The following is a 27,894-nucleotide window of genomic DNA, read 5'->3' on the forward strand; positions in this document are numbered from 1 at the left end:
AAAACTCAGACCTAAAAAAATGTGATTGTCTTCCTTTAACTTGAAGTTAATTATTACATTTTCCGTAAAATGACGGGAGGAGGACATCTGGATTTAAACTCCCCTATGTATTTATTTGGGAAGTAAAGCTAAAGGTTTTAATTTGGCTCTATGCTCCAGGATTTTACATTGGTCGGCAGGTTTTAGCTTCAATGTCCAAATGAATACATATATATATATATGTACAAATAGCCTTGCTATGAATTCCCTGCCAGTAACCTATCAGCATCTCACAATCCTTTCAAGCTGCCCACTCCATTTCCCATAACCCTAGTGGTACAATAAACTGGCCTCAATGTGTGACCTGGGTTGCTAAGGGGGTACATAGTTAGTGGGCAGGACACCTGACAGCTCTTCTGACTGTACAGGCCAGTGTCTGTTCACTCCTCTGAGGGGACTTGTGGGAAGGAGTGCGTGCAGAACTGAGTTGTTATTGTTGTAACGTGTGTTTACTATTTACTGTTGGTAGTAGATAATGATAATTGTTTGCTTATATAGTCTTGATCTATACAGTCCTTTATATTTATACAGTCCTTACCAGTCCTCTTGCTGTGCTAATAGTGTACAGCCTATTCATTACTGCGTATGTCCTGTATTACAGATCCACATCCTTCCAACATCTATTCCCTGTCTGCTGTGAGTGTGTACAGCAATAAAGTTCCCTTGTGTGTAACTGAGGTTGCCTCATTCCACTCTTACCGGGGAAGGTGCTAGCGGGTCACAGATCAGCCTAAACCGAGTCGCTCGCTTTCAAGCCTACTACTTTTAAACAAAGAAATTCGGATTTTTACAGACTTAACAAATTCTTAAAGAATTTTACAAGAACAAAAGGCTAGTCTTGGACTGGAAAGCATGCGCCCACCCTCCACAAAATGCTCAGCTGTAAGCTCACCTGTACCCTGGAGAAAGGCTTGATGACACGGATGAGGTTCTGTTCAAGCAGGTTGTCATAAGAGCATGGTCAAGTGTGTGTTTATGATGGAGTCGTCTCTCAGCTCACCTCTGTACTCTGTCAGGGCCTGGAGAGAGGGGGGATAGAGGTATGAAGTGGGGAAAATAGAAGGATATAGATAGGTGAGAAAGTAAAGATTTAGCAAAAGAGGGATAGAAAGAGAGGAAGAGCAAAACAGGTGTTAAGGAACCTACAATATGGGATAAACAATGCAAGGGATAAAAACAGCAAATGAAAAAAATGCATCACTGTTATTCAGATCACTCAACATGCTCTTTCTTACCTTTTCAAAATCGTCCAGCGACCGGTTATTGCTGGCCTGCGCCACACATTTCATAGAGTCTGTCTGTCTCCCGGCGTGCCGCAGGGCTAGCTTTCCACTGACGAGACCCTGGACCTCCTCAGGACTACAACAAGACAACAGGTTACTCACTCATCAACTTTCCTCTTAAGCTCTTATCCACACATAACCAACTCCATAACTAACTGTTGTGCTGCATATTTACTAAAATTCCAAAGTTATATCATAAGTAAGTATAGTGATTACACATTCATCATCATTACAGACAACATAGAGTTGAGCGTTCAGCTGCTTACAGGTTGAGCATGATTTTGCAGAGCAGCATGTATTTGAGAGCGGTGATCGCTCTGGGATGGTCGATGGAGTCATAGCCTTCGAAGGACTTGTAGAAGTAAGAGTAGGCAGTCTTCCAGTCCTTCTCCTTTGCTGCGTGGATGATCCCTGTAAGGGTGGAGGGGTGAGGAGGCTATCAACCTGCTCAAATCTGGACCTCAAGTCCTGTTGCAATGCTGATTGTCATGCTTGCTCTCTAATCAGGGATTGATTTAGACCCAGGACACCAGCTGAGCGCAATGAGGTAAACATGGAAATCTGCATGGCCACCTCTGTACAACTAGAAAAAGTCAACCTGCAGCTGTGTCTAGTTAGGACCCGGGCCTTTATGCTTGGCGGATGTGGAAGAGCTGATGCCCTACCACTTTAAAATGATTTAAATATAAATTATAAAATGTTTAATAAATCACTGAATATATTTTTTAACTGCAGAGGCCACTCCTACACAGTGGACATAAGAATTAACTAGTGTTGTAGGGGAGGCGAATGGAGAGTTATGGACCTGACTGCATGTCCATGGCGGCCTGTAGCTTGGGCGGGCAGTAAATGCCATTGGCGGTGGTGCGTGCAGAAGTGAGGGCAGCACGGGCCTTGGGCAGGTTGCTGAGGCCGTGGTACGTCTTACTCTCCAGCAGCTGTACCTCCACCAGCAGGGCCTTGTCATCCATTTTCTTCAGTTCCTGGAGTAGCTGGGTGCCTGTGGGAGAGAGGGATGGAAGAGGGAGGGATGGAGAGAAAGGGAGAGACATGAATGAATACGCCAAGCCAGAGTTGGCAGATATGAAGGGCATTTTTTAAAGTACTTTAATTGGGACTGTTCAACTGAAGTGTATAAAACAGAGTTAACATGTATCTGATGTGCACTTATTAGGAATACCAACTGTAATCATATTCTGCTCTTTTTGTTGTGATTAATATATTTTTGTTTCAGTACAAACAAAAAACACACCTAGATGAAGCGCCTCTTGATACCGCTTTGTGTCAAAATACAGAGAGATGAGACGAGCCTAGAGAGAGAGACAAAGTCAAGGATAACACCACCTCATCTAACATAACCACCAGAGGTCCATTTTAAGAAAATTCTAAAATTGTTCAATTGGAATTTCAACTCAATTCCCAAATTGACAGAATTGAAATGTGTCATCAAGATCCACCAATGGCCCTTGAAGCAAGAACTGCAGCGCTACATAGAGCGAAATAGACTCAAGAACCCAAAGACGGGCTTAATTTCCATCCACTGTAAACCATTTAGTGAGGTGAACCAAACCCATCATGTCAGTGCTCCCGCTCAGCTCTCTTCCAGTGGAGTCCCCTCTTCCACTCCTCACCTCCAGGGCCTGTCTGAGGAATGTTCTCTTCTCAGCCATGGCCCACTCGATGCACTCCAGACACAGCTCCACCTCCTGGCCTGTAGCTGCCTCCATGTCTAGAAACAGGTCCAGCAGCGAGCGCACCAGCCGCGCCGCCTTGGCATTGCTGATGGAATTCAGAAACGGCCGCACATACTTCAGGAGACCGCCCAGCTCTGAGGGACCCAGACAGCAGGTTGGAGGGGATCAGTTAAAGCAAGCCAAGGTGAGGAACAGAAACACTAATGTTGATCACAATGACTAGGTATTTGGGATGCAAGGTGATTTGTAGATCAGTAATTCTGGGCAGTACGCATGCAATGTAATCAAATTTCAAACTTGCGCAGTCAAGGAGAAACTTGTCACCGTCACTCAACATTATAGAAAAAGTTAATTCCACAGCTTCGTGATTTGTTTCCTAGCCATACTGAAAATCATGACAAAACTAGTCAGTATTAGTGTTGCACGTTATACCCAGGGATGAAAATCTGATATCAACTTGAGGGGACAATTACATTAAATTCTCACCAAAAGTAGTGCTGTAACACATAGCCTACATTGTAATATGTTAAATGCATATTGAGGAACCATAATCACTACTACTGGATAATTGATAGGTAGTTAACTGAAGGGCTGTCCCAAATTGTTCAAATGTTTAAATCATTATAATACTACTACTACATATAATAGTTATAGCAGTGTTCCTTATCAGACCACTATATTTGCAGGTGTTTGTATTTACAACCAGCAATACCAAGAAAGGCCAGTAGGTGGCAATGGTACTGTACACTGTTTATGGGTGCAGTTTTCGTAAATACTGTACAATGAGCATGGTGTGATCTCATCTAAAATAATCTCCATTGTGAACCATCAAAGTTGGTCTCAGTATTGAATTGACATTTGACTTTTTCTGATACATTTATATAGTCATTAAATATGTGCCACTGACCTGAATCTACTACAATAGCTTTACAAGAACAAAAAGCTCAAAATAAGTACAGTTCTAAAAGCGAAACTACTACTAACCCAAATAAATCAACCAAAATATCCTTCAAAAATACTTAATTATTGTTCAGTCAGTGTCTCAACTCTTCAAACAAAAGCTATGGACAAGTATGTCACAAAATAAGCCATTTTAAATAAAATAATAATAATAGTAAGTGTACAGTCATGTACGAAAAACTACTGAACAAAATAACAAATTTACTATATACCAGGGGCTCTCAAACAGGGGTCTGTAGACCCCTAGGGGTCCCTGGTGTAACTGCAAGGGGTCTGTATAATGAACATATTCAGTACCACAAGGTTTCCAGTAACTTTACATATAATATAGAGGGGGCGGGGGTCCTTGAGGACTGCTCAAAACCTTGCCTGCCTTGCCTCAAAATATGCAGGGGTTCCAGTACCCAAAAAAGGTTGAGAACCACTGCTATACACACTGCTGAACCAAACATATATTTGTCAGATTCAATGGATTCAAAAAATTGCTGGCAGACAATTTCCCGCGAGACTGTCCAGCCTATACATTGTACATTACAGACAACTATGCCATTCAGTCTCTCTTGGCCCAAGCTAGTCCGTATCCAAGTCTTCATCCTGCGGAGTGCACTGAATCTCCTCTTAGCCTCACATGAAGACATTGCCACCACAAACAAAATTCTGACCAGCATCTCAACTTGGTGAAACAACCCCCTGCACCTCCACTGGAAGCCTCCTTGAGGACCTCTGCTGCCTCCCCACTGCTGCTACAGGGTTATTTGTTGCGAAAGAGAGGCAACTGCACTGAAAGAGAATCTATGTTTAGCTCAGGGTACTGATCTAGAGACTCATCCAACTCCCCCTCTTTCCACCTTTTGCCGGACGTTTAGACTGTCCTGGTCAAAATGGTCACCAAACTGAACCTCCACACCATCCAACACTTTAAAAAAATTCTGCCCTATAGTGATCCACTGCTTTTCCAGCAAATCATCTTGAGTGTGTCTCAATGGATTCAATCAATGTTGTTGCTTTCTCATACAGTGCAAGGTAGCTTTCGTCATTTCTCTTGCCTCTAAGAGATGACAGCACACTGAGTTTTCTGCAGTGAAATGTTAAAGGATTCAAGCTCTCCAAGAACAGCAGAGGCAAGTGTGAGGCCCAACAGTCTTGCCTATGCTGAAGTGCTCAAATAATCCACTGGCAGTTGAAGCTGTCTTGGATGCAGTTATTGCCATCTCCTCTAGGCTGCTTAGTACCCGCTCATACTGCCATAGCACAGCTCTATTAGCAGTATTCCACACAGCCCTTGTTGGATATAGAGGTGTTAGGGTGGTCAGATGTGCATCGTCGGACGTGGCAAATGATTCAAATATGCTCTTAAACTTTCCTGACTGGCCATAGAGGGCACCTAACTGATTGACCCAAGTAAGGGAATCCCGGATCAGTGGGGAGGCTGAGCAGCCAGCCTGTGTAATCAGATTTACACAGTGTGCTCCACCATGCACATAGAGGGCTAATGGCTACTGCCTCCTCACAATTGCTAGTGCACCTGTGTATTTTCCTGCCATGTTTGAGGCACCATCGTAACTCTGCTCACGTAAGCCAGACATGGGCAAATTGAGCCTCAACACATCAGTTGCTACTTTCACAATGCTCTCGCCTGTTGTCTCCGACACCCTGTATAGCCCAATAAACTCCTATTGAGGGATAAGGTCATGGTCAACATAACGCAGGCAGACACTCTCCTGTTCAGCACCAGAGACATCTTGAGTAGCGTCAACAATTACTGAAAATTGTACAATCGGAAGAGACCTAATCTCAGCTGCAATGCCTCGAATGACTATTGGACATGATGTTCAGAATTTCCTTCTGTGCTTTGGGGCCTGTGTACATTGTGGTACGCTCCGTTAACCACTTCAGTAAAATGGGATCGTCCCCTAAGTTTCAAAAGCTGGTATAAATTCCCACTCATCTGTGTGGCCTCTAAAGGCTTGTCCCGGTCTTGCCACATGCTGCACCGAACTAACAATTTTCATCAAGCAATTCATGCCTTGCGTCCTCCTGCCGTTTACCCCACGCGCTGGATAACAGGGCACGATTGGATTTAGCTGGTGTGCTGCTACAGTTACAAAGTGGGTTAGGCAGTTTAGATGTGCTGTGAATTTTACAATGGATTTTCTCCAGTTCCTAAAACCTGCACTAATGAAGGCAGCATCTGCTTTTTGGCCAAAATATGGCTGGCTTGAAACCCTTGGCTACAGTGCAAACAACACTCCTTTTTTTGATGGATTATAAGGTAGCCAGGGGAAATCGCGAAACCATTTCTCTTGAAACGTCAACACTCACTTGGCAAGAGTTTGCAGTTCTATAAATTGTGGGTGTGGCTGATATGGTTTTGTGCCATCACTGAGGTAACTGAACAATGCTGTGCCACTGTCCCCTATACTGGTGCTGCTGGCAAAAAGGTTGACACCTGGTCCTGCCGTGGCTGTGACACTGTCCTCTGAAGTCTCTGTCCCTTGCTCTTTCCCTTTCACCACCTTCACTGCCTCACAGTCTGTCTCCTAGAAAATAAATAAGATGTTTGAAATACTCCTAAATACTGGTACCCAAAACTACACAATCACACAATCATAAACAAATATTGGTTCAGTCACCAGTTTAAGTTGAGTGGGGGTATCCATGGCATTGTCCAATTATGTCCCTATTTTACAAGTCTAAAAAAGAGAACCTTTCATAATGTTGTCAAACAAAGACTCAACAAACTTACCTGAGACTCCCTGTCTCAGCCAGTCTGTCCCTGCCTATCTGTCCCCAGTTCTACTGTCTATGTGCCATCTGTTGCCCGCTCTGCCTAATTACATCATTATGAAACATTTACATGTCACGTTTTTCTTATGAACATTTTATCAACTAATCTTTGAGATATTCCGGAAACCTGCCTCACCCAATGTGATACGGAATCGCTATTATTTATTTATTTATTTTTAGAACACACTCAAGAACCTCCAGAAGCTAACCAGCTAACTAGCTACAAGCTATTTAGTCATTGTTAGTTTTTTTTTAACCTGGATAACACTCGCCAGGCCAGCTTCCCTGCCCCATCCACCGCTGCCCCCTGGACACTGATCTCTTGGCTACATAGCTGATGCACGCTGGACTGTCCATTAATCACGGTACTCCATTCTGCTTGTTTGTTCTATCTGTTGGCCCCGTTGCCTAGTCTACGCCATTTTACCTGCTGTTGTTGTGCTAGCTGATTATCTGTTGTCTCACCTACTGTTTTAGCTAGCTTTCCCAATTCAACACCTGTGATTACTGTATGTCTCTCTCAAATGTCAATATGCCTTGTATACTGTTGTTCAGGTTAGTTATCATTGTTTTAGTTCACAATGGAGCCCCTAGTTCCACTCTTCACGCCCCTGATAACTCCTTTGTCCCACCTCCCACACATGCGGTGACCTCACCCATTACTACCAGCATGTCCAGAGATACAACCTCCCTCATCATCACCCAGTGCCTGGGCTTACCTCCGCTGTACCCGCACCCCACCATACCCCTGTCTGCGCATTATGCCCTGAATATATTCTACCATGCCCAGAAACCTGCTCCTCTTATTCTCTGTCCCCAACGCTCTAGGCGACCAGTTTTGATAGCCTTTAGCCGCACCCTCATACTACTCCTTCTCTGTTCCGCGGGTGATGTGGAGGTAAACCCAGGCCCTGCATGTCCCCAGGCACCCTCATTTGTTGACTTCTGTGATCGAAAAAGCCTTGGTTTCATGCATGTCAACATCAGAAGCCTCCTCCCTAAGTTTGTTTTACTCACTGCTTTAGCACACTCTGCTAACCCTGATGTCCTTGCTCAGGAAGGCCACCAAAAATTCAGAGATTTCCATACCCAACTATAACATCTTCCGTCAAGATAGAACTGCCAAAGGGGGCGGAGTTGCTGTTTACTGCAGAGATAGCCTGCAAAGTAATGTCATACTTTCCAGGTCCATACCCAAACAGTTCGAACTACTAATTTTGAAAATTACTCTCTCCAGAAATAAGTCTCTCACGGTTGTCGCCTGCTACCGACCCCCCTCAGCTCCCAGCTGTGCCCTGGACACCATTTGTGAATTGATCGCCCCCCATCTAGCTTCAGAGTTTGTTCTGTTAGGTGACCTAAACTGGGATATTCTTATCGGCAGACTCAGGAGCCTCGGTTTTTCGGATGACTGCCTTGCCTGGTTCACCAATTACTTTGCAGACAGAGTTCAGTGCGTCAAATCGGAGGGCATGCTGTCTGGTCCTCTGGCAGTCTCTATGGGGGTGCCACAGGGTTCAATTCTCGGGCCGACTCTTTTCTCTGTGTATATCAATGATGTTGCTCTTGCTGCGGGCGATTCCCTGATCCACCTCTACGCAGACGACACCATTCTATATACCTTCGGCCCGTCTTTGGACACTGTGCTATCTAACCTCCAAACAAGCTTCAATGCCATACAACACTCCTTCCGTGGCCTCCAACTGCTCTTAAACGCTAGTAAAACCAAATGCATGCTTTTCAACCGGTCGCTGCCTGCACCCGCATGTCCGACTAGCATCACCACCCTGGATGGTTCCGACCTAGAATATGTGGACGTCTATAAGTACCTAGGTGTCTGGCTAGACTGCAAACTCTCCTTCCAGACTCATATCAAACATCTCCAATCGAAAATCAAATCAAGAGTCGGCTTTCTATTCCGCAACAAAGCCTCCTTCACTCACGCCGTCAAGCTTACCCTAGTAAAACTGACTATCCTACCGATCCTCGACTTCGGCGATGTCATCTACAAAATGGCTTCCAACACTCTACTCAGCAAACTGGATGCAGTCTATCACAGTGCCATCCGTTTCGTCACTAAAGCACCTTATACCACCCACCACTGCGACTTGTATGCTCTAGTCGGCTGGCCCTCGCTACATATTCGTCGCCAGACCCACTGGCTCCAGGTCATCTACAAGTCCATGCTAGGTAAAGCTCCGCCTTATCTCAGCTCACTGGTCACGATGGCAACACCCATCCGTAGCACGCGCTCCAGCAGGTGTATCTCACTGATCATCCCTAAAGCCAACACCTCATTTGGCCGCCTTTCGTTCCAGTACTCTGCTGCCTGTGACTGGAACGAATTGCAAAAATCGCTGAAGTTGGAGACTTTTATCTCCCTCACCAACTTCAAACATCAGCTATCTGAGCAGCTAACCGATCGCTGCAGCTGTACATAGTCTATTGGTAAATAGCCCACCCTTTTTCACCTACCTCATCCCCATACTGTTTTTATTTATTTACTTTTCTGCTCTTTTGCACACCAATATCTCTACCTGTACATGACCATCTGATCATTCATCACTCCAGTGTTAATCTGCAAAATTGTAATTATTTGCCTACCTCCTCATGCCTTTTGCACACATTATATATAGACTCCCCCTTTGGTTTCTACTGTGTTATTGACTTGTTAATTGTTTACTCCATGTGTAACTCTTTGTTGTCTGCTCACACTGCTATGCTTTATCTTGGCCAGGTCGCAGTTGCAAATGAGAACTTGTTCTCAACTAGCCTACCTGGTTAAATAAAGGTGAAATAAAAAATAAATTAAAAATTAAAAATTAGGCTACTAGGGTTCTTACTTTGCGTTGTGGTGTACTGAAAAATGCTCTGACTTCCATCTTTGCTGGCGACACACAGTGTGCAGTTCATTTACAGTGTGCAGTTTATTTTTTGAAATTTAGGCGCTATTAAGTGTCTATAATCAGCACAAGTGCTTTCATGGCATATTATTGAAATAAATAGTTATGTTTACAGTAATTTATTGGGTGGGACAAATCATGGCGCGTCCACCCCATCCCCCTGGGATTGCCGCCTATGGGTATACTGGTACCACGGTACCAAAACATCATGATACCATTTAAGAATACCGTAGTACTGTTTCATTTGATACTACTGACTTTTTCATCCCTACCGATCTAAAGAACCTGCTGGTGTCCATTATAAAATGTTTATAAAAGTCAGATTTGTTAATAAATTCAGTTTCATGCGCTTATCACGTGTGGCAGCTGTCAACCAGCACCATCCCCTAGACCCTACCAGCCCTCTCACCTGCTTCTCTCCTCCCGCTTTTCACTCACGTCGATTCCCCCATCAGTTTTTTAAAATACAATTTTGCCGTGATAGCGAGCAGAGATGCAGACCCAGATGAGTCTTCTGTTACATTTGACATGCAGATCATTATGCATCTATATCCCATGATGTTGGTGGCACCTTAATTGGGGAGGACGGGCTCGTGAAAATGGCTGGAGCCATTCCATTTGCACCATTCCAGCCATTATTATGAGCCATCCTCCCTTCAGCAGCCTCCACCAATGTGTATTCCTTCCTCCCATTGTTCCTGCCAAATCACAGGTAGGCCTTTGCAAATATTAGCAAAATCAGCCATTCTATGCAGTATTATATTATATACTGAACTGTGCGAAGTTAAATTCAATGTGTTGTATTGAGTAGAAGTCTGAATTTCAGTGACAGGTTTTTGGAGAACGTTTCAAAAACGTAAACAAGCGTCTGGGGACGGGGCGAACAGGATGCTAGGCCACAGATTTTCTTCCACCATGGTATCGCGATACTACTCGGTATAGTGATACTTGGCCTGGTATCGTATTGTTTGCAAAATGTTGGTATCGTGACAAGCCTAGTCAGCATCATTCTCTAGTAGAGGTGATATGTGAGTCTGCACTTATCCACCTGAAATCGGAGGGGATGAGGGAGGGAGGATGTGTCACCTGCAGCCTGGCCCGTCTTCGCCAGCAGACCACCCAGCTCCAGGATGCTCTGCTCTTTGACACACACGGCCTCCTCATCGCTCTCCTGGATGTCCCTCTTTACTGGAAAAAAACAATAGAAGAATACTTGTTGACATTGGCAGCACAACCTTTTACACGTAGACCTAGCGTAATGGCAACCCGTTAATGATCCTTCCGCAGGTTCACCTACGGAAACCTTGTTATGACTTTTACAAATTCCCTAACCCCCGGTACGTCTTTAAACGTTAATAACTAAAATTATAAGTCCAATCTGGATGTTTTTTTGGAGCGCAATGGCACACCAAGTCCTGCATATCCATGCAACCAAAGTTGATTTTGCATCAAATGTAATATCGGATAATCGTGTTAGAAGGTAATAAAAAAAAGTCCTGGGGGCAGGGGGAGGGGGAAAGGACAAACTAAAGGGTGTGCAATGTGTAGGCCCACTGAGTGTACATTCTGAACCTTGTTTGAGGTCAGGTGCTATTGGCTATTGAAATTCTAAAGCTTACAAAACTCATGTGAGATGAAAATGGACAAACAAAATGGTCTGCAATATAGAAGGGTAGTCAGTGTACATTTGGAACCTTGTTTGAGTCCAGTAGGTCACATGACCTATTGATATTGGAAACATAAAAAATGAATGTAAAGTCATGTGAGATGAAAATGGACAAACAAAAGGTTGTGCTACATATCAGGCTACACAGTGGATATTCTGAGTCATTTGAGGGTTGTAGGCCATAAGACTAAGGAGCTATTGAAAGTTGAATCTTTTACAATTCTCGTAAAATCTCATGAGATGCAAATGGTCAAACACAAAAGGTGTGCAATATGTAGGCCCACTGAGTGTACATTATGAACCTTGTTTGGGGTGTGCAGATCACGTCACCGAGGTGCTATTGAAATTTTTTAAATAATTCAAAATAGTGTGAGATGTAAACCGACAAAAAAAAGTGTGCTGTGCGCCTATGTCATCGGGTTAGATAGAACCAGTTTTGAAAGTTTTAGAAGTAATGGTTAAAGAGCTATTGAAATTTGAAAAATTTGATTTGTCACCATGTTGATGGTCCTTAACTGCTGTTGGTGGGCGTAAGGGTTAGAAAAAGGCATTAGTCGGATAGCTATCACATTCGCTAACATTTAGCTAGATTGGTAAATTAAAAAATATTTAGCTAGCTAGATGATTCCAATCTTAACGTATACGTTCAGCTACAGTAGAAGGTTGGAAATGCCTTTTGTTTAGATTAACACAGCGTAGCTGGTGCAAGATATGGCTTAGAAAACGTACCTCAATCAAGGGATATATATGGAATTGTACTCCGAATTGTTCCATTATCCCACCTACTACATGAGAAGATTGAACGACTGCTAATTAAGTAAACCGAAGTTTTTGTTCTCATGCTAGCTAACAGTAGCCACGAAAAAGTGCATTTTAGCCTATTCTTTGATTGAAATACCGGTCGATGTAGCGCGAGAGCTTCTGATACAGCTCAAACAGCTTTGATAAGCCCAATTATTTTGCAACAATTCTAAAGGCAATTTGTGTAATTTTTTTATATATATATTTTAAAAGGCCACGATTACAAATATCACATTTTCTCTCTCAACTGGTAATTGAAGTACACTTCCCTGTCACCATTCAAGTGCATGGCAACTAGGCAGACTTCAGTGCGTCACACAGCACTTTGCAATGAGCTGGAGGCAGTACGCATTTCAAAATCATGCTTAATTGTTTGAAACCAGAACGTTTCATTACATATGAGGCATGTTTTACCTTGCTTCAAAGTAGCCTAGCCAAAATCCAACCAAATGTGCAGGCAATCATTTTATAAAGACCTCCATATGCCATTGAAACCAGTAGCCTTTTTCTTTCATGTTCTATTGGTTTTCAAATCAACTTACTTTCATTGTCCAGCAGCAAAGGCCAGTGGTATAAAATACTTTAAAGTACTACTTAAGTTGTTTTTTGGGGTATCTTTACTATTTATATTTGACTACTTTTACTTCACTACACTCCTAAAGCAAATGTAAATTTTCCCTGACAGCCAAAAGTACTAGTTACATGTTGAGAGCTAAACAGGACATGAAAATGGTCCAAATTACACACTTATCAAGAGAACACATGGTCATCCCTACTACCTCTGACCTGGCAGACTCACTAAACACAAATGCATAATTTGTACATTATGTCTGAGTGTTGGAGTGTACCCCTGGCTATCTGTACATTTTAAAAACAAGAAAATGGTGCCATTTGCTTTGCTTAATTTAAAGGAATTTAAAATGATTCATACCTATGGTAAAAGTACATTTAGAACCAAATACTTAGACTTTTACTCAAGTAGTATTTACTGGTTGACTTATACTTGAGTAACTTTCTATTAAGGTATATTAAGGGTTTGGCCGGGGTAGGCTGTCATTGTAAATAAGAACTTGTTAACCAACTTGCCTAGTTAAATTTAACGATTGCATACTTTTTTTCCACCACTGGCATAGACACACTCCTAGTCATATTGGTCACCAATGCTAGTTGTTGCATAGTGTGCTGCCATCCTGTTAGAAGGTAACAGATTATTTTATTACAATGGTTAAAATGTATTTTCATTGTGTTCCATGGTGTTATTTGCCCCCTAGTGGAGCTTTCTGGTACTTAGAAAGACTACGCAAACAGGAAGTAGAGAATTTGTTCTGCACGCATAGAAGCAGCTATGGTCCGCCTTCTTGTCAAGCTTCAGCTTTGGAAAATATTTGTTTGTAAGTTCGATTCAAGCATTTAGCGAATGATGATAATATTGTTATTGATAGAGTTGCTTACATATCAATGTTAGTTATTTCTTGTCAAGCTTCAGCCTTGTACAGCTACAGTATGTCGGTGTGAATTGAATACTAAAGTATATTCTTTTCTGTATTTTGCAGTTTCACAACAAACGTTTTCAATATATTAATTCAAGAAAAGTCACACCTTGGGAGTTTTATTGAAGACTTAGTTGTAAGCCACCCCTGTTTCCCAGTGGACCCTTAGTGAGGTTTCTTTTATTGAGAATTTCGGTTGAGAGGTTAGGTTTAAATGTTATATATTTTATTGTATTTTACTGTGCATTTGTGTTGTGTTGCATCTACCACCTGTAGATGAAAAGCAATGAGTGAAGTCGTGGGAGGTGCATCTGCGACAGCCGAAAGGCCAACCCTATTGTGGTTTTCCTACAGCAAGGCTCAGATCAACATGACAGTGTCAACGTGCCATTGTTTATATATATTTTTTATTTATAATGTCTAAATAAACATGTTTCTTAACTCCAATATCAAATGGTGACCTGTCATTCAGAGCAGGTGGGGCATTTAGCTTGAGCCCCACCTATTTTGCATGTTATTTTGGCATTCATATCAAATCCAATTTTATTGGTCACGTACACATGGTTAGCAGATGTTATTGCGAGTGTAGCGAAATACTTGTGCTTCCTAGTTCCGACAGTGCAGTAATATCTAACAAGTAATCTAACAATTCCACAACAACTACCTAATACACACAAATCTAAGTTAAGGGATGGAATAAGAATATACACTACCGTTCAAAAGTTTGGGGTCACTTCGAAATGTCCTTGTTTTTGAAAGAAAAGCTCATTCTTTGTCCATTAAAATAACATAAAATTGATCAGAAATATTTCGTTAATGTTGTAAGTGACTATTGTAGCTGGAAACTGCAGATTTTTTATGGAATACCTACATGCATATCAGCAACCATCACTCCTGTGTTCCAATGGCATGTTGTGTTAGCTAATCCAAGTTTATCATTTTAAAAGGATAATTGATCATTAGAAAACCCTTTTGCAATTATGTTAGCACAGCTGAAAAGTGTTGTTCTGATTAAAGAAACAATAAAACTGGCCTTATTCAGACTAGTTGAATATCTGGAGCATCAGCATTTGTGGGTTCAATTACAGGCTCAAAATGGCCAGAAACAAAGCACTTTCTTCTTAATCTCATCAGTCTATTCTTGTTCTGAGAAATTAAGGCTATTCCGTGTGAGAAATTACCAAGAAACTGAAGATATCGTACAATGCTGTATACTACTCCCTTCACAGAACAGCGCAAACTGTCTCTAATCAGAATAGAAAGAGGAGTGGGAGGCCCCGGTGCACAACTGAGCAAGAGGACAAGTACATTAGAGTGTCTAGTTTGAGTATCCAAAAATGGATATGGTATAAAGTAAATTGGCTAGTATTCCTAGTGTTGATTTGTCAGTGTAACATTTATAGTGTTGATTCAGGTGTTAAATTAACTCTATAACTGTTAAATGAACATTCATTGGTGTAAAATAACCTGTGTTGGTGTTAATAACCAGTGTTAAACCAAAACCACGCCCATCATAATGAAATTTCCCCGCACAATTTTTTAAATTGTTTGTTTCAACATCTATGTTTTTGCATCTTCATTAATTGATTCATTACTTGTATCTTACTCAAATACAAATGACATAATTTGGTTTATTAATCCAATCTGTTACTTGTTGCACCCTTTACTGAAATGGTTGTTCCAGGAAGGTCCTATATATAGGGGCAGTACTCAGTGACAGCACTTCCTGAAACAGGAGGTAAAAAATATATAACATAGTTATAAAATTAACATTCAATGTATCAAAATATATGTTCATTACAGTAATAAACATACACATACAATATTAAATTAGGATAAAAAACTAACATAATTTGGACATACTGAAACTATAAAAACGGTTTCAAGTCAAATTCCTCGTTAAGGATAAGAGGAGACAATATATTGAGCATGTGGATCCAGAAAGATTCCCTTTGAAGAAGTTTCCTCTGAATGTCCTCTCCCCTACATGACATCTTGACCATTTCTATTCCAATGTATCTCAGAGAACTAATAGGATGTCCATCTTGTACAAAATGAGCAGCAACCAGATTTTTTGTCTCACCTGTCCGTATAGTGCTGCGGTGCTCACTGATCCGTGTCTTAAGGCTTCTACGGGTTTTACCTATGTAAGACAGACCACAAGGAAATTTCAACATGTAAATAACATTGGTGGACATGCAGGTAATCAGGCCCTTGATCTGAAGTCTTTGTCATGTGCGGGGGTGGATAAATGTAAGTGAAGCTGCATTGATACAAAAATAATTACTTTCACACTACTTGAAGAAAACAAAATTGGTTTTGCAAAAACAACAACAACAACAAACAACAAATGGGGAACAATATACTCAACAACAGAGCATAAAACATTGCACATTGCTGATGTCCATGGAGTCAGAATGGGAAAATGACAATAGCTGTTTATGCTTACTCTGCGTTCATAACCGAGTGGGAAGTGGGAATTTACCAGTTGTGAAGTCATAAATACCAGTTGGATGCATTCACGTGCTTTTGAACTTGTTGAGAAACACAGATTCGCTAATGGCAAACATCTGCTTAAACCGTGAATTAAAAGTAAATCTATCAAGCTTGTAAACAAATGATAGTATTCAAAAACCATATTAATAGATAGCTTTTTATAAATAATGCTTTGTTGTTGCATATAACTGTCGAAAATGCTGTTATCGAGGTAATTTCCTTAGGTGATGTCAGAGGTCAGCATGTGGAATAAGTGGGAGCTCAAGATGATGATGGGTTTCCCACTAGTAATTACCAGTTCAAGTGGAATTTTCCCAGTCATATGTGGTAAAGTTCACTTCCCACTTGTTCAGGAACGCAGTATTTGTGTACAGTAGTAGATTATTCATGTTGCTAACGCCCTCGACTGGGGCATTAGCCTAGATGTCACCTAATCTGAAACTAAAACCGAAATGACATTTTCTTTCACTGATGGCCAAGAATAACATTCTGAAAGCCATGCCCCTACTAAGCCACGCCTCCAGTCTTCTGATCTGACCAGGTGGATTGTAGCCAGGGATGGGCACAAATTACAATTATGCCTCCAGTCTTCTGCTCTGACCCTGTGGATCATAGCCAGGGTTGGGCATAAATTACTATTTCACTTACAAAATACAACTACAAAATACCCTAAAGACCAATAAGAGAAATAAAATACAAAATAATAATAAAAATAAAAATCTACCTTTGGTGAATGCATTGACACTCTGGATAAGAACATCTGTTAAATTACCAAAATGTAAATGTATATGTGAAAACGAACAACTGCAAAGCACACCGGGTATTTTCATTGGCCTTGTTTCAGGGCAGAGCTCAGGGCAGAGCTCATTAGAGTAATACTCAGCATGCTTTGCAATTACTCATTATTACATATACTGTACATTTTCATTTATTTAATTTAGCAGACGCTCTTATCACACCATAGTTCCATTAGCATTTTGATACCAATGTAGAGTGAAAGGGGGGCACACAATTGTGAACAACTATAAAGAAATAGTATAGAAAAGCAGTTTGTATTTTGAAAATACACATTACAGCTTTCAAAAATATCTTGTTCCAAAATACACTGGACTGTTCTTCAGCCCAGTGTAATACAACATACAAAATACTCAGAAGTAATTCAAATACGTATTTCAAATCCATGTAACAAAAATACTTCTCACCTCTGGTCATAGATGAATAATCAAGCATCAACAACCCAACCTGGCTCTGGCAATGGATTGTGAATTGACCCAACTGCTGGCTCAAAATAACCCAACATGTGTTTTGTCCAATATTTACCCAAGTTTAATTGTTTTTAACCCAGCATTTATTTTGTCTATCACCCAACCATGCAGACACGTGTTAGAGGTAGCTGCCCTATTGAACCCAAACATTATTCCAGAATTTAGCATGCATTGGAGAGATGAAAGGGAAAGGCTAATGTCCTAAATGATGATGTATAGTGCTCTTTATTCTCTTGTAATGGAAATTATCGAAATTATAATTTTGATTAAACACTCGATTCCAAGTGTAGGCTATTCAGCATTGTAAAAAAAAAACTGTCCATCAGAGATGCACTAGGCAGAATTTCACCATCAGATTCAGTTACAAATGCATGTTTATCTAAAAGATATAGACCAACGGATAAATCTTGATCTGCCAATGAGGTTTGAGTTTACAGGCGTGTATCCAACTAGTTTGTATGGCGTAGCTGTATTGGTTGTCAGTGGAGTGAAGGGCACCTCTGGATAGCGGATTCAGCACCATGGACCGAGCACCCAGCGGTTGGCTACCCACACATCCACAGACAAGACCATCTCTAGCGCTACTATTGCAAGAGCGACATAGCAGAAACAGCAGCATACAGCGCGGACCAATAGGATGGCTGCATATCAGTTTCACAGCCAACCCGAATATCTGCAGATGCCTGCATCAAAGCGTCGAGATTTATGCTGGTTTGCTGTAGTATACATTTGATCGTTTTCTTTTCTATGTTTACGTCTTCCTTTTATTCTTTCTCGACTTTCCCCACGGCGTGTTTGAGAGAGATACCCCCCTCTGTCTGCTTCGTCGCGTGGACTGAGATAACAGCCGTGCTATTGATTTTTGCTCTTCAATGGAATACATTTGTATTCTAATAGCGAGTGTTGGCAATACATTTCGCATCTGCTGTGTACCGGTATTACCCTCTATGAGAAAGAGAATATTCCATTATTCTTAGCTGAAGATTGAGACACCGCACATAGACACAACAAGTACCGGGAAACGTTCATTCCTAGAGCTTTCAGTTCCATAGCGCCTTGTATTGCTCCCCCCTCGATACCCCAGGACCGTGGACAGCGCTTGTGCTAGTGGCCGCAGCTCGGTGTGAAAAACAACTATTAGGCCTAACGGTTAATCACAATCATAACAAGATACTCAAGAATGTACTAAAAGTAAAGATTATACAGGCCGTGATTCTGTATGGATTATACCAAAAGACTACTGATTTGAAGGTAAGACATGGTGGCGTTATGAGCAGTTGTTATTCTGCAGCTTGTGTCACCATCATTATCAAGTGATTTAATCAACATGCTATAAACAATACAGTATATTCGGTTTCTTTATATTGCACTGTATTTGTCTTTATTGGACACGATTAAGGAACCATTTTAACATTACAGTGCCCGTTTTTTGCTTGCATTTCTACATCTCCATGTCGTGTGTTATAAATAAACAACATTTATCAATATCACAAATAAAAAATATGTAACATCAACAAATATAACATCTATATCCTTATCAGAGCTGTATTGTGTTAAAGGGGATGGTGTTTTCATTCAAGGCTTCCATTTTGAAGCTAAGATGGATGCTTGCGCACATTTCTTTATCATGCTTCCGTATCATCTCGCTCCTTATATAAAATTCATATTAACGATCTAATGTTTGGCCTGGTAAGATTAATTTGAATTTGCATTCGAAATTTGAGATATTGGGCATAATCCATTTTATAAATTATATTAACATCACGATTGAAATTAAGATTTAACAAATCCTTATATCAAAATTGTATAGCGAATGCTGCGAGATTTGGCCGTTATGAATTAACTGTCTAAGAGGTGTTATATAGCCCAAGGTCTATTCATTTATCTGTGACTAACAAAAAAAACATACAACTATGAATCTCCTATAAACATAGGCTATTTAATAAACGTGATAATTATTCATAGCTTAATTAACACACATATAAGGAACTGATTCATTCATTCAAACCAAGCTGTAAAGGAATTTGATCATAAAATACTTTACCCCAGCATTTTCCAAGATCCACAGTTGTTGTTTTTACGAACCATTGGAAATGCATTCAGAAATCAATGTACAGCTTATTTTCAATACAATTTTCACCCAAGTACCAAATGTTTACCATGCACAAAAAGCTGTAGCATACTACTTTGTAATGCACTTTCTCGTCTGTTTATTGACAGGTATCATTTATCTTCTCAGAGAACAAGAATCTTTGGTTCTTCCCGTTAAAAACACTTTTATCAGATCCCCCAGAGAAGAGAGCCAACTCTTCCACCCCTCCATAACTCTCTCTCCAAGAGGAACCATGGGTACCGTACTGTCCCTCTCCCCCAGCTACCGGAAAGCGGCCCTGTTCGAAGATGGCCCGGCCACTGTGGGCCACTACACGGCAGTCCAGAACAGCAAAAACTCCAAGGACGCCAAGAGCCTCAAGCGCCAGTCCCTCATCAGTGTGTTGCCATGGAAACGCATTGTGGCGGTATCGGCCAAACGGAAAGGTTCCAAAAAGCTCCCACCAGACGACGGGCAGAAGGTCAGCACTGAGCACACCATCACCAACAGCCAGAAGCTGAAGAAATCCCAGTCCTGCGCCAACTTGTCCTCTTTCACCACGCAGGAACCCACCATAGCTGCCAACATCCCCACCTCCAAGACCGTCTCCAACGTTGCTGCCACCGCTAAGAAGAACCCGTTGACTGGTTCCAAGGGGGGCCAGGCAACGAACGCGGGCACGCCCAAGCGGGTCATTGTCCAGGCCTCCACCAGCGAGCTAATGCGTAGCCTTGGTGAGTTCCTGTGCCGGCGCTGCTACCGGCTGAAGCGTCTGTCGCCTACCGACCCGGTGCTGTGGTTGCGAAGTGTGGACCGCTCCCTCCTTCTCCAGGGCTGGCAGGACCAGGGCTTCATCACCCCAGCCAACGTGGTCTTCCTCTACATGCTGTGCCGCGATGTGGTCTCCTCCGAGGTGGCCAGCGAGCGGGAGCTGCAAGCCTCTCTGCTGACCTGCCTCTACCTGTCCTACTCCTACATGGGCAACGAGATCTCCTACCCGCTCAAGCCCTTCCTGGTTGAGGCTGAGAAGGAGGCCTTCTGGGATCGCTGCCTGGAAATCATCAACCGCATGAGTGGCAAGATGCTGCAGATCAACTCCGACCCACACTACTTCACCCAGGTGTTTGCCGACCTCAAAAACGAGAGCAAGAAGGAGGAAGAGAAGACAAGGTTGTTGATAGGCCTCGACCGATAAGAGGAACCATGGGAGAAGGGTAAAGGGAGGAACAGGGGAGAAGTGGGACGGGTGGGATGTGGATAGGGTCAGGGTGGCACGCACGACTACAGAAAAAACAGGACTGTTGTCTGGTAATTCCCATCTTGAATTAGGAGGAAATTGGTTTAACTGGAGGCCCATAATGACCAATTAGGAGGCTCTGGTGTCATATATCATGTTAACAATATTTGGGCATTATAGTACTTACAGACAATCACACAGATACAATTACTGATAACCTTTATGTTGAGTGAACATTAAAACACTGCTTTCAGGACATTTGATAACACAGATGCAGTGTGGTCTGTGGCTGGACACATATTACATATTACTTCAATAGCAGCCAAACCTGACAAGATTACAATGATAGAAAATGATGACCCCTCATAAACCCAAAACAGGTAATCAAATGTCAATGACTTGAATAAAAAGAAGAATGGCTGAGTAAAAGACAGATACATTTTGTGTCCAGATTCAGAGTCAAGAGAATCACTTTAGGAACTTCATAAGTTGTGAGGCCTCTGCAACCCTTTTCCCACTCTCTAAGCTGCATTGGCATCCTCAATGACCCTAAATATTAACACAGACAGTGAAAACACCAGATAACTTCACTGTAGTAGTCTGCTCATGTACTGTACATACTTAGGGGGGGAAAACTAATAAACTATAAGAGAGTCATCAAAGCAACCAAAAGCAAAGCTAAAGAGAGGATCCGTGTGGATTCAACAAGGCAATGTGGGGGAACAAGAAACATGAGGATTCCACTACGCATGAGACCACGTCCCATGTCATCACGTGTCCACTCAGGACATCACGTCTTCACACGTCTTGATTTCCTATGTCCCCCACACAATTGCCAATGCCCCCTACCTCACCACCAACAATAGCCCTGCCCAAGTCTTCCCCCACAACATTGCACTTCTTCCCACAACAAGCATGCCTGGTTTTATTTCACCATTTACAGATAAGAGGGTAACATTACCAAACCTCATCACCCACCAAAGTCCTGATTTGTGTTTTGGTATGGAGAGGAAGCTAGTCCTCGTCAAAGAAAGTGATATGGAATACCAGTAGAACATACTGCTGAGTTGATTGACTTCCATTGCACTGAAACAACACTAGTCGAAAACTACAGGAGACTATTATTGTGGCACTTCATATGATGTGTCCACCTCCTTGATTTCCATTGAGGTCAGAACAAAATGGATTCTCCATTCAGTCATCTCCCTTAATAAAGAGACTCTTTCCTCCCCACTGATGGTTATTTATGTAACGACTTCTGTTGACATGCATGTGTGCTTCTATGGGTTCCTAGCATGCTGCTTTGTGTTTGCACACCACGACAAAGTCCTAAATGGCGCCTTATTTCCTATGTAATGGGCTGCTATGGCCAAAAGTAGTGCACTACATAGGGAATAGGATGCCATTTTTGACATACCCCACATGATTTTAGACAGAGTAGTATGCTGCAATGCTGTCCTTACCTTAAATAATTATGAAATCATGATTACTGATTAAGTCTTCATTTTGATGAAATCCCACCTCCTGCAAGGTTGTGCCATATCGTTCTGAAAATTATGATTTATAAAAACAACAAGGCAAGTCTTGGATCATCATGCAGAACAAGAAAGACTTCTTCATGCAATCATCCTATACATTTCATTAGTTATTATTATATTAATGTGCATGTATGTTGGAGATGACAGAACCAGTGACTTGTGTTCTACCAATGGCAACATGTAACAAGAGAAATATGAATTATCTGTCCATTTCAGAATCTCCACTGACTTGGCTACGTAGCGCTCAATTGAAACTGCCATTGATATTACCAACAGTCTCAAACCTCATGAAAAATATGCATATGAAAATTAGATTGCAGAGCCTGCATACACGTTCTTCCTGTATGATGTGTTTGGGAGGGATTGAACAGTAGATAGCTGATGTATACCTTTCAGATAAAATTGGAATTATAATTATCAAGACATTTTCTTTGCTGTTGAAACGAGTTGTGTGGTATAGGTTCAGTGCTTATTCTCATACAATACTGTAATTTACACTTCCATGTGCTTGAAATAGTTACTGAAAAGAAAAGAAAATAATTCACTGAGGTTTTGCTGCATCTAAATTGATGCTAGTAAATGAAAATTTGAATATTGCTCACTTTTCATTGCTATTAATGTTTATAGCTCCAACCACATCTGAATGTGTGTAATTATTATCTTTACAATTTCAGATCGTTACAGTAAATGGTAAAATATTGACATCTGGATATTTTGCGAACTCTATCGATAGGCCTTCCATGAAAATGCACATGTGTAAACTGGCCAATAATACTGATGAGTAGAAATGTAGTGGAAATGACAAGCAGTTAAACTTCTATACTTGGACTTATATATTGTGTAAAGCAACAGAGATAGTGACTGCCAGGTGGAGTTTCCACCATTTTGTTTTAATCTATTCAGTCCATTCAACTCAGCAAGGGCAAGTCGCGAAGAACAGAGGGAAGGAAACAAATGTTTGGAATGGAACACCCAGACAGTTTGGAATGGGAAACTCAGCCTGTTTGGAATGGAACACAGCCTGGGACTCTATGGAACTTTATGGAGAGGGGTGGAGTTCACCTTGCATCCTCTTCTCTTTGACTAAGTCATAACTATGTGCCATGTTTTCACTTGCAACACAAACAAGACAACACGTTTGTACAATACAAAGTTAATGGGGTTATTAAATGTTTTCCCCTTTTCATTTGTGAATCATATTGTGTGCAACTTTGTTGAACAAATCATGTCAAAATAGTGTTATTAGAGGGAAGATGAGGCAATCTGTGACTAATGTATGTGGATGTGTGACTATGTATGTGAGTGAGAAGAATTTGATCAACTGTTACATTTACTTTATATAAAAAAAATACATTTGCAAGTCTTTATTAAATGTTCTGTTTCATTGTGTCTGATCGTGTGAATGAATGTTGAACATTGAGGAAGTAAGACCTCCATTTTAGACAGTTAGGCTTGGTGGAATTTTCACTGTATTGGATACACCAATCCTGTCCAAGGGACCACACATTATACAACTATATTGCAGACAGGCCAAATACTTTCCACCTCCTAGCTATATAAAGCATTGTATAAACAATATGAGGGGAAACATCTTCCCTTCATCTGTAGGTCATGGAAGCCATCCCTGTAAAAAAAAAAAACATCACTTCCCATGAGCCTGCACTACCCAGTCTAGCCACAACGAGGCAGTAGAGAGTTGTGGCCCATCATCAGGAATGCTGAGCAACCTGCAGTTTGGAGATCTGAGAGGATAGATACTGTATCTAAGTACCGTCATGGAAATAGCTTCACCGTTCCCTCTGATTGGCTGGGTGGAATGTTGGATAAGAGAGGATTAGGTTGCTTAATATGTCTGCCAAACTATAGCCATGTCTGCTGTGAGGCTGCTGAGGTAGCCTCCACTATCCATGGCAGGCTGACTTGAGATTGCAGTCGAACTGCGGAGAATCACAGATCGACAAATCACCTTGCCTTCCAAATAACGATTTACTATGTGATTAAGATTAGCAATTTTGCGCCTTGTCTCGCTCAAAGGGAACCCCCCTTAAAAACACTGGGTGCGCATTGTTAGAATCTAGATCCTAAACTGTGCTGGGTGTGTGGTATCTTGCGAAGGCGCTCCTTTCAGCACTGCAGACAGCGCCTCTACATTAGTCAGGGCCAGGGACAGCGGCCTTCACACAAACAAACATCTAATCTGCAGCGGGGTGGGCAACTGCAGTGCGGAATGGCCTTTTCTGAAGTGGTGGAGGGGTTAGGATGAGCTGTCCACGGTTGGTGGTGCTGAAGGAGCAGCTAGCTGTTTGTTAGTGTGAGGGCCGCTGTCCCTGGTCCTGACTAATGTAGAGGCGCTGTCTGCAGTGCTGAAAGGACCTTCGCAAGATACCACACAGCCAGCACAGTTTAGGATCTAGATTCTAGCTGCTTATTCACAATTGCAGATCACAATGTTAATATATAAACTCCAATAGCTATATTGTGTGCGTAATTGGTTAGCCCATATTATTTACTGGTAAGCTAGGCTACATACAATGTGGCGTTTAGCTTGGTTTAATAACAAAATAATTGTATTGCGAATACTCAACATTAAACAGAGAATAGGCTACATGGATAAGAGTGTGTGAGAGTGGGAGGGGACACACACATGGGATCAGGAGGGAGGCCATTCCATAAGATTGCCAGCCTATCCATCAATCGTGCAACGTGAGGAACGTTCATTGCACGAGATCATTGACGAGGAAGAAGAACGTTCATCGAGGGCTTCCTCTGAATTCGGCCAATCAAAACTGAATGCGTTGTACTTGTCAGTCGTGTGTAGCGTTGGTTCCTCCTGCGTAGCTTGATAGGTAGGATACAGTCCTACTGGCAGTGTTTCCGACTGCCGTATGAATTACCATTCAGAGCTGCACCTCTGAACAACACCAAACGCGAATATGGCGGCCCGGGTAAGATATTTTCTCGTTTTTTCAATATCTCCTTGTCAAAATAAAACGTTTATTTCATTGTAAATAGGGTACAATGCCGAGTGCGACGTATGGTTTACAGGCAAGAATTTAGCTGCAGCAACATGTTATCTGAATGTCAAATTCGACGTCGGCTCAGCTATTTCGATGCAGAATGTTTTTTACGCCCTGGCATTAAGTTTGATAGGCTCCCGTAAAATCTGTTTTTTTACGGGTCGCAGAAACAATTGATCTGTCTTGTATAATCAGCCTACAGTCAGAGCTAGGAAGCTATCGGCCTCTAACAGCATCTACTGCATTAGCTGAGTGAATCGGTTAAAACTAATCCTGGATTTTACATGCCCTTTAGCCGACAGAATGCTTAAAATGGCAATTTAAACCTTTTATAGGATATCTGTGCAAAAAGTGCTTGTAATAATATTGTGAAAAGCATATCACAGCAGCGCACACATGCGTCCTTGTCCATAGCACGACCTCGACATCGCGGGTGTCTTTTTATTAGGCTATATAGCATATGGCAGTTTTGGGAGTCCAGAATATAATCTGTGCTTTCTTGTATTGGAAAGCTATTTTTGCGCTATCTAGATCATGGTTGAGCAACCCCCTTTTTTATGCCCATGGATCAATTTCCAAATACAAATATTTTTTGGGGAACTCAATTTACTGTTGAGAGTTAGAATGGTAGAACAAACAATTGCAGGAAATTAACTCTAAAACTTAAAGGGACCCCAAAAAAATCACTTATGGCCATTTCTTTGAGCCCTAAATTTCCTCAATGTTGTCCAGCGACAACCTAAAGCAGGGGTAAGCAACCCTGTTCCTGGGGTGCTGCAGGTATATATGCTACGCTCAACTTGAACAGACAACACCTTTCTGCTGCATTATGTAGGTTAGCTATGCCCTGCCTGGCCTGCTGATAGAGACTGGTGCCACTGTGCTGCCAAATTGCTATTGGAAATACCGTATATCTCTGGATTATAATCACAGGATGGAGCACTATTTAGAGCTGGTCAACTATCAAGTTATGCAACGCACCTTGGCATGTAGGCCCATCACTAATGCTGATTGAAGCTCTTCTCCTGTCTCTCCTAGTTTTAAACCATTAAATGTTATGGAGATCTAAACTTGCCCATTGAATTTACATAGCTCCAGGCAAAATTGTAATATAGGTGGGGAAAAATAGCATGAGATTTTCAAATCAAAGCCTATTCCATTGGTTGATGTTGTTGCACGCCTGCATTATTCAAACTTGTATCAGAAGACACTACTGGCAATACCCCTCTGTGGTTTGAGAATAAGGACTGAAAACTGAAACTGAAACTGAAACAAGGATCACCTTTCCATTCTCAGTGGATTCTTTGTTGAAAGATAGGCCTATCTACAACAAGACAGCTTTGATTTGTCAGCAGGGTTTGCATCCAGCCAGGGCACCGTGGGCACACAGACACGACCAGAGGTGCAATTTGTGAAAGTCTGACTAGAGCTGTTGTGTTCTTTTTAAACATCTTCACCAGAGGTGTCTATCACAAATTCCCGGGCCCTATGCACTGCTAAGTTATATGACAAGGCATTTTTGGGTGAACCAAATATTTCCCCCTATAGTGCTCTAGTATAATGGCCCCAATGGAATTACAAGACAGTATAGAATATGCTATCTTTATCTATGAAAATAACCAAAATGTCATTCTTTAAGATAGTATTCTACTCCTTCTTGCCATTAAATGTCAAGGCAATGATTAGCTTTTGTACATAAGTGTACTGGATTCAGCAGTTCGTTTCAGGCAATAGACTTGTTTATTTGTTATAATTTCAGTCGACAGACTTGTTTATTTGTTATCATTTCAGTCGACAGACTTGTTTATTTGTTATCATTTCAGTCAACGTACTTGCATTACAGGCATTGAGATGCTTTGAAATCTATGCCTGAGTGAGAGGGAGAATGTGCATCTCTCTACCGAGCCAAGGCATCTGATGATACATTTTTAGTAATTTATTTTTTAAATTAATTTTTATTTCACCTTTATTTAACCAGGTAGGCTAGTTGAGAACAAGTTCTCATTTACAACTGCGACCTGGCCAAGATAAAGCATAGCAGTGTGAACAGACAACAACACAGAGTTACACATGGAGTAAACAATAAACAAGTCAATAACACAGTAGAAAAAATGAAGAAAAAAATAGTCTACATACGTAGTATGTACATAGTCTACATTGTGTGCAAAAGGCATGAGGAGGTAGGCGAATTACAATTTAGCAGATTAACACTGGAGTGATAAATGATCAGATGGTCATGTGCAGGTAGAGATACCGGTGTGCAAAAGAGCAGAAAAGTAAATAAATAAAAACAGTATGGGGATGAGGGCTATTTACCGATGGACTATGTACAGCTGCAGCGATCGGTTAGCTGCTCAGATAGCAGATGTTTAAAGTTGGTGAGGGAGATAAACGTCTCCAACTTCAACGATGTTTGCAATTCGTTCCAGTCACAGGCAGCCGAGAAATGGAAGGAAAGGCGGCCTAATGAGGTGTTGGCTTTAAGGATGATCAGTGAGATACACCTGTTGGAGTGCATGCTGGGTGTTGCCATCGTGACCAGTGAACTGAGATAAGGCGGAGCTTTACCTAGCATGGACTTGTAGATTACCTGGAGCCAGTGGGTCTGGCGACGAATATGTAGCGA

The 27,894-nt window shown here is 41.6% G+C and overlaps 2 protein-coding genes and 1 pseudogene across 5 annotated transcripts in view; 2 read left to right on the forward strand and 1 right to left on the reverse strand.

Annotated features, from left to right (window-relative positions):
• Window positions 1-871: 871 nt before the first annotated feature.
• LOC109897246 (26S proteasome non-ATPase regulatory subunit 11A-like) lies at window positions 872-17,331 on the reverse strand (annotated as a pseudogene).
• A 595-nt stretch (window positions 17,332-17,926) lies between these two features.
• LOC109897556 (cyclin-dependent kinase 5 activator 1-like) lies at window positions 17,927-23,635 on the forward strand. The gene is made up of 2 exons (XM_020492062.2): window positions 17,927-18,635; window positions 19,605-23,635. The coding sequence occupies exon 2, from the start codon at window positions 19,730-19,732 to the stop codon at window positions 20,669-20,671; it is 942 nt and encodes a 313-aa protein (XP_020347651.1). The 5' UTR covers window positions 17,927-18,635; window positions 19,605-19,729; the 3' UTR covers window positions 20,672-23,635.
• Window positions 23,636-24,879: 1,244 nt separating this feature from the next.
• Window positions 24,880-27,894, forward strand: part of LOC109898251 (vesicle-fusing ATPase-like) — a 40,860-nt gene continuing 37,845 nt past the window's right edge. Inside the window, exon 1 of one of the 4 annotated variants that reach the window (XM_020493150.2) lies at window positions 24,880-25,196. In XM_020493150.2, the coding sequence (XP_020348739.1) occupies window positions 25,185-25,196 (12 nt within the window). In that variant the 5' untranslated portion in view covers window positions 24,880-25,184. The remainder of the gene's footprint in view (window positions 25,197-27,894) is intronic. The other 3 variants (XM_020493149.2, XM_020493148.2, XM_031833809.1) reach the window with 3 other exon arrangements.

This window comes from Oncorhynchus kisutch, linkage group LG10 (assembly GCF_002021735.2).
Source record: "Oncorhynchus kisutch isolate 150728-3 linkage group LG10, Okis_V2, whole genome shotgun sequence".
Lineage (NCBI taxonomy): Eukaryota > Metazoa > Chordata > Actinopteri > Salmoniformes > Salmonidae > Oncorhynchus > Oncorhynchus kisutch.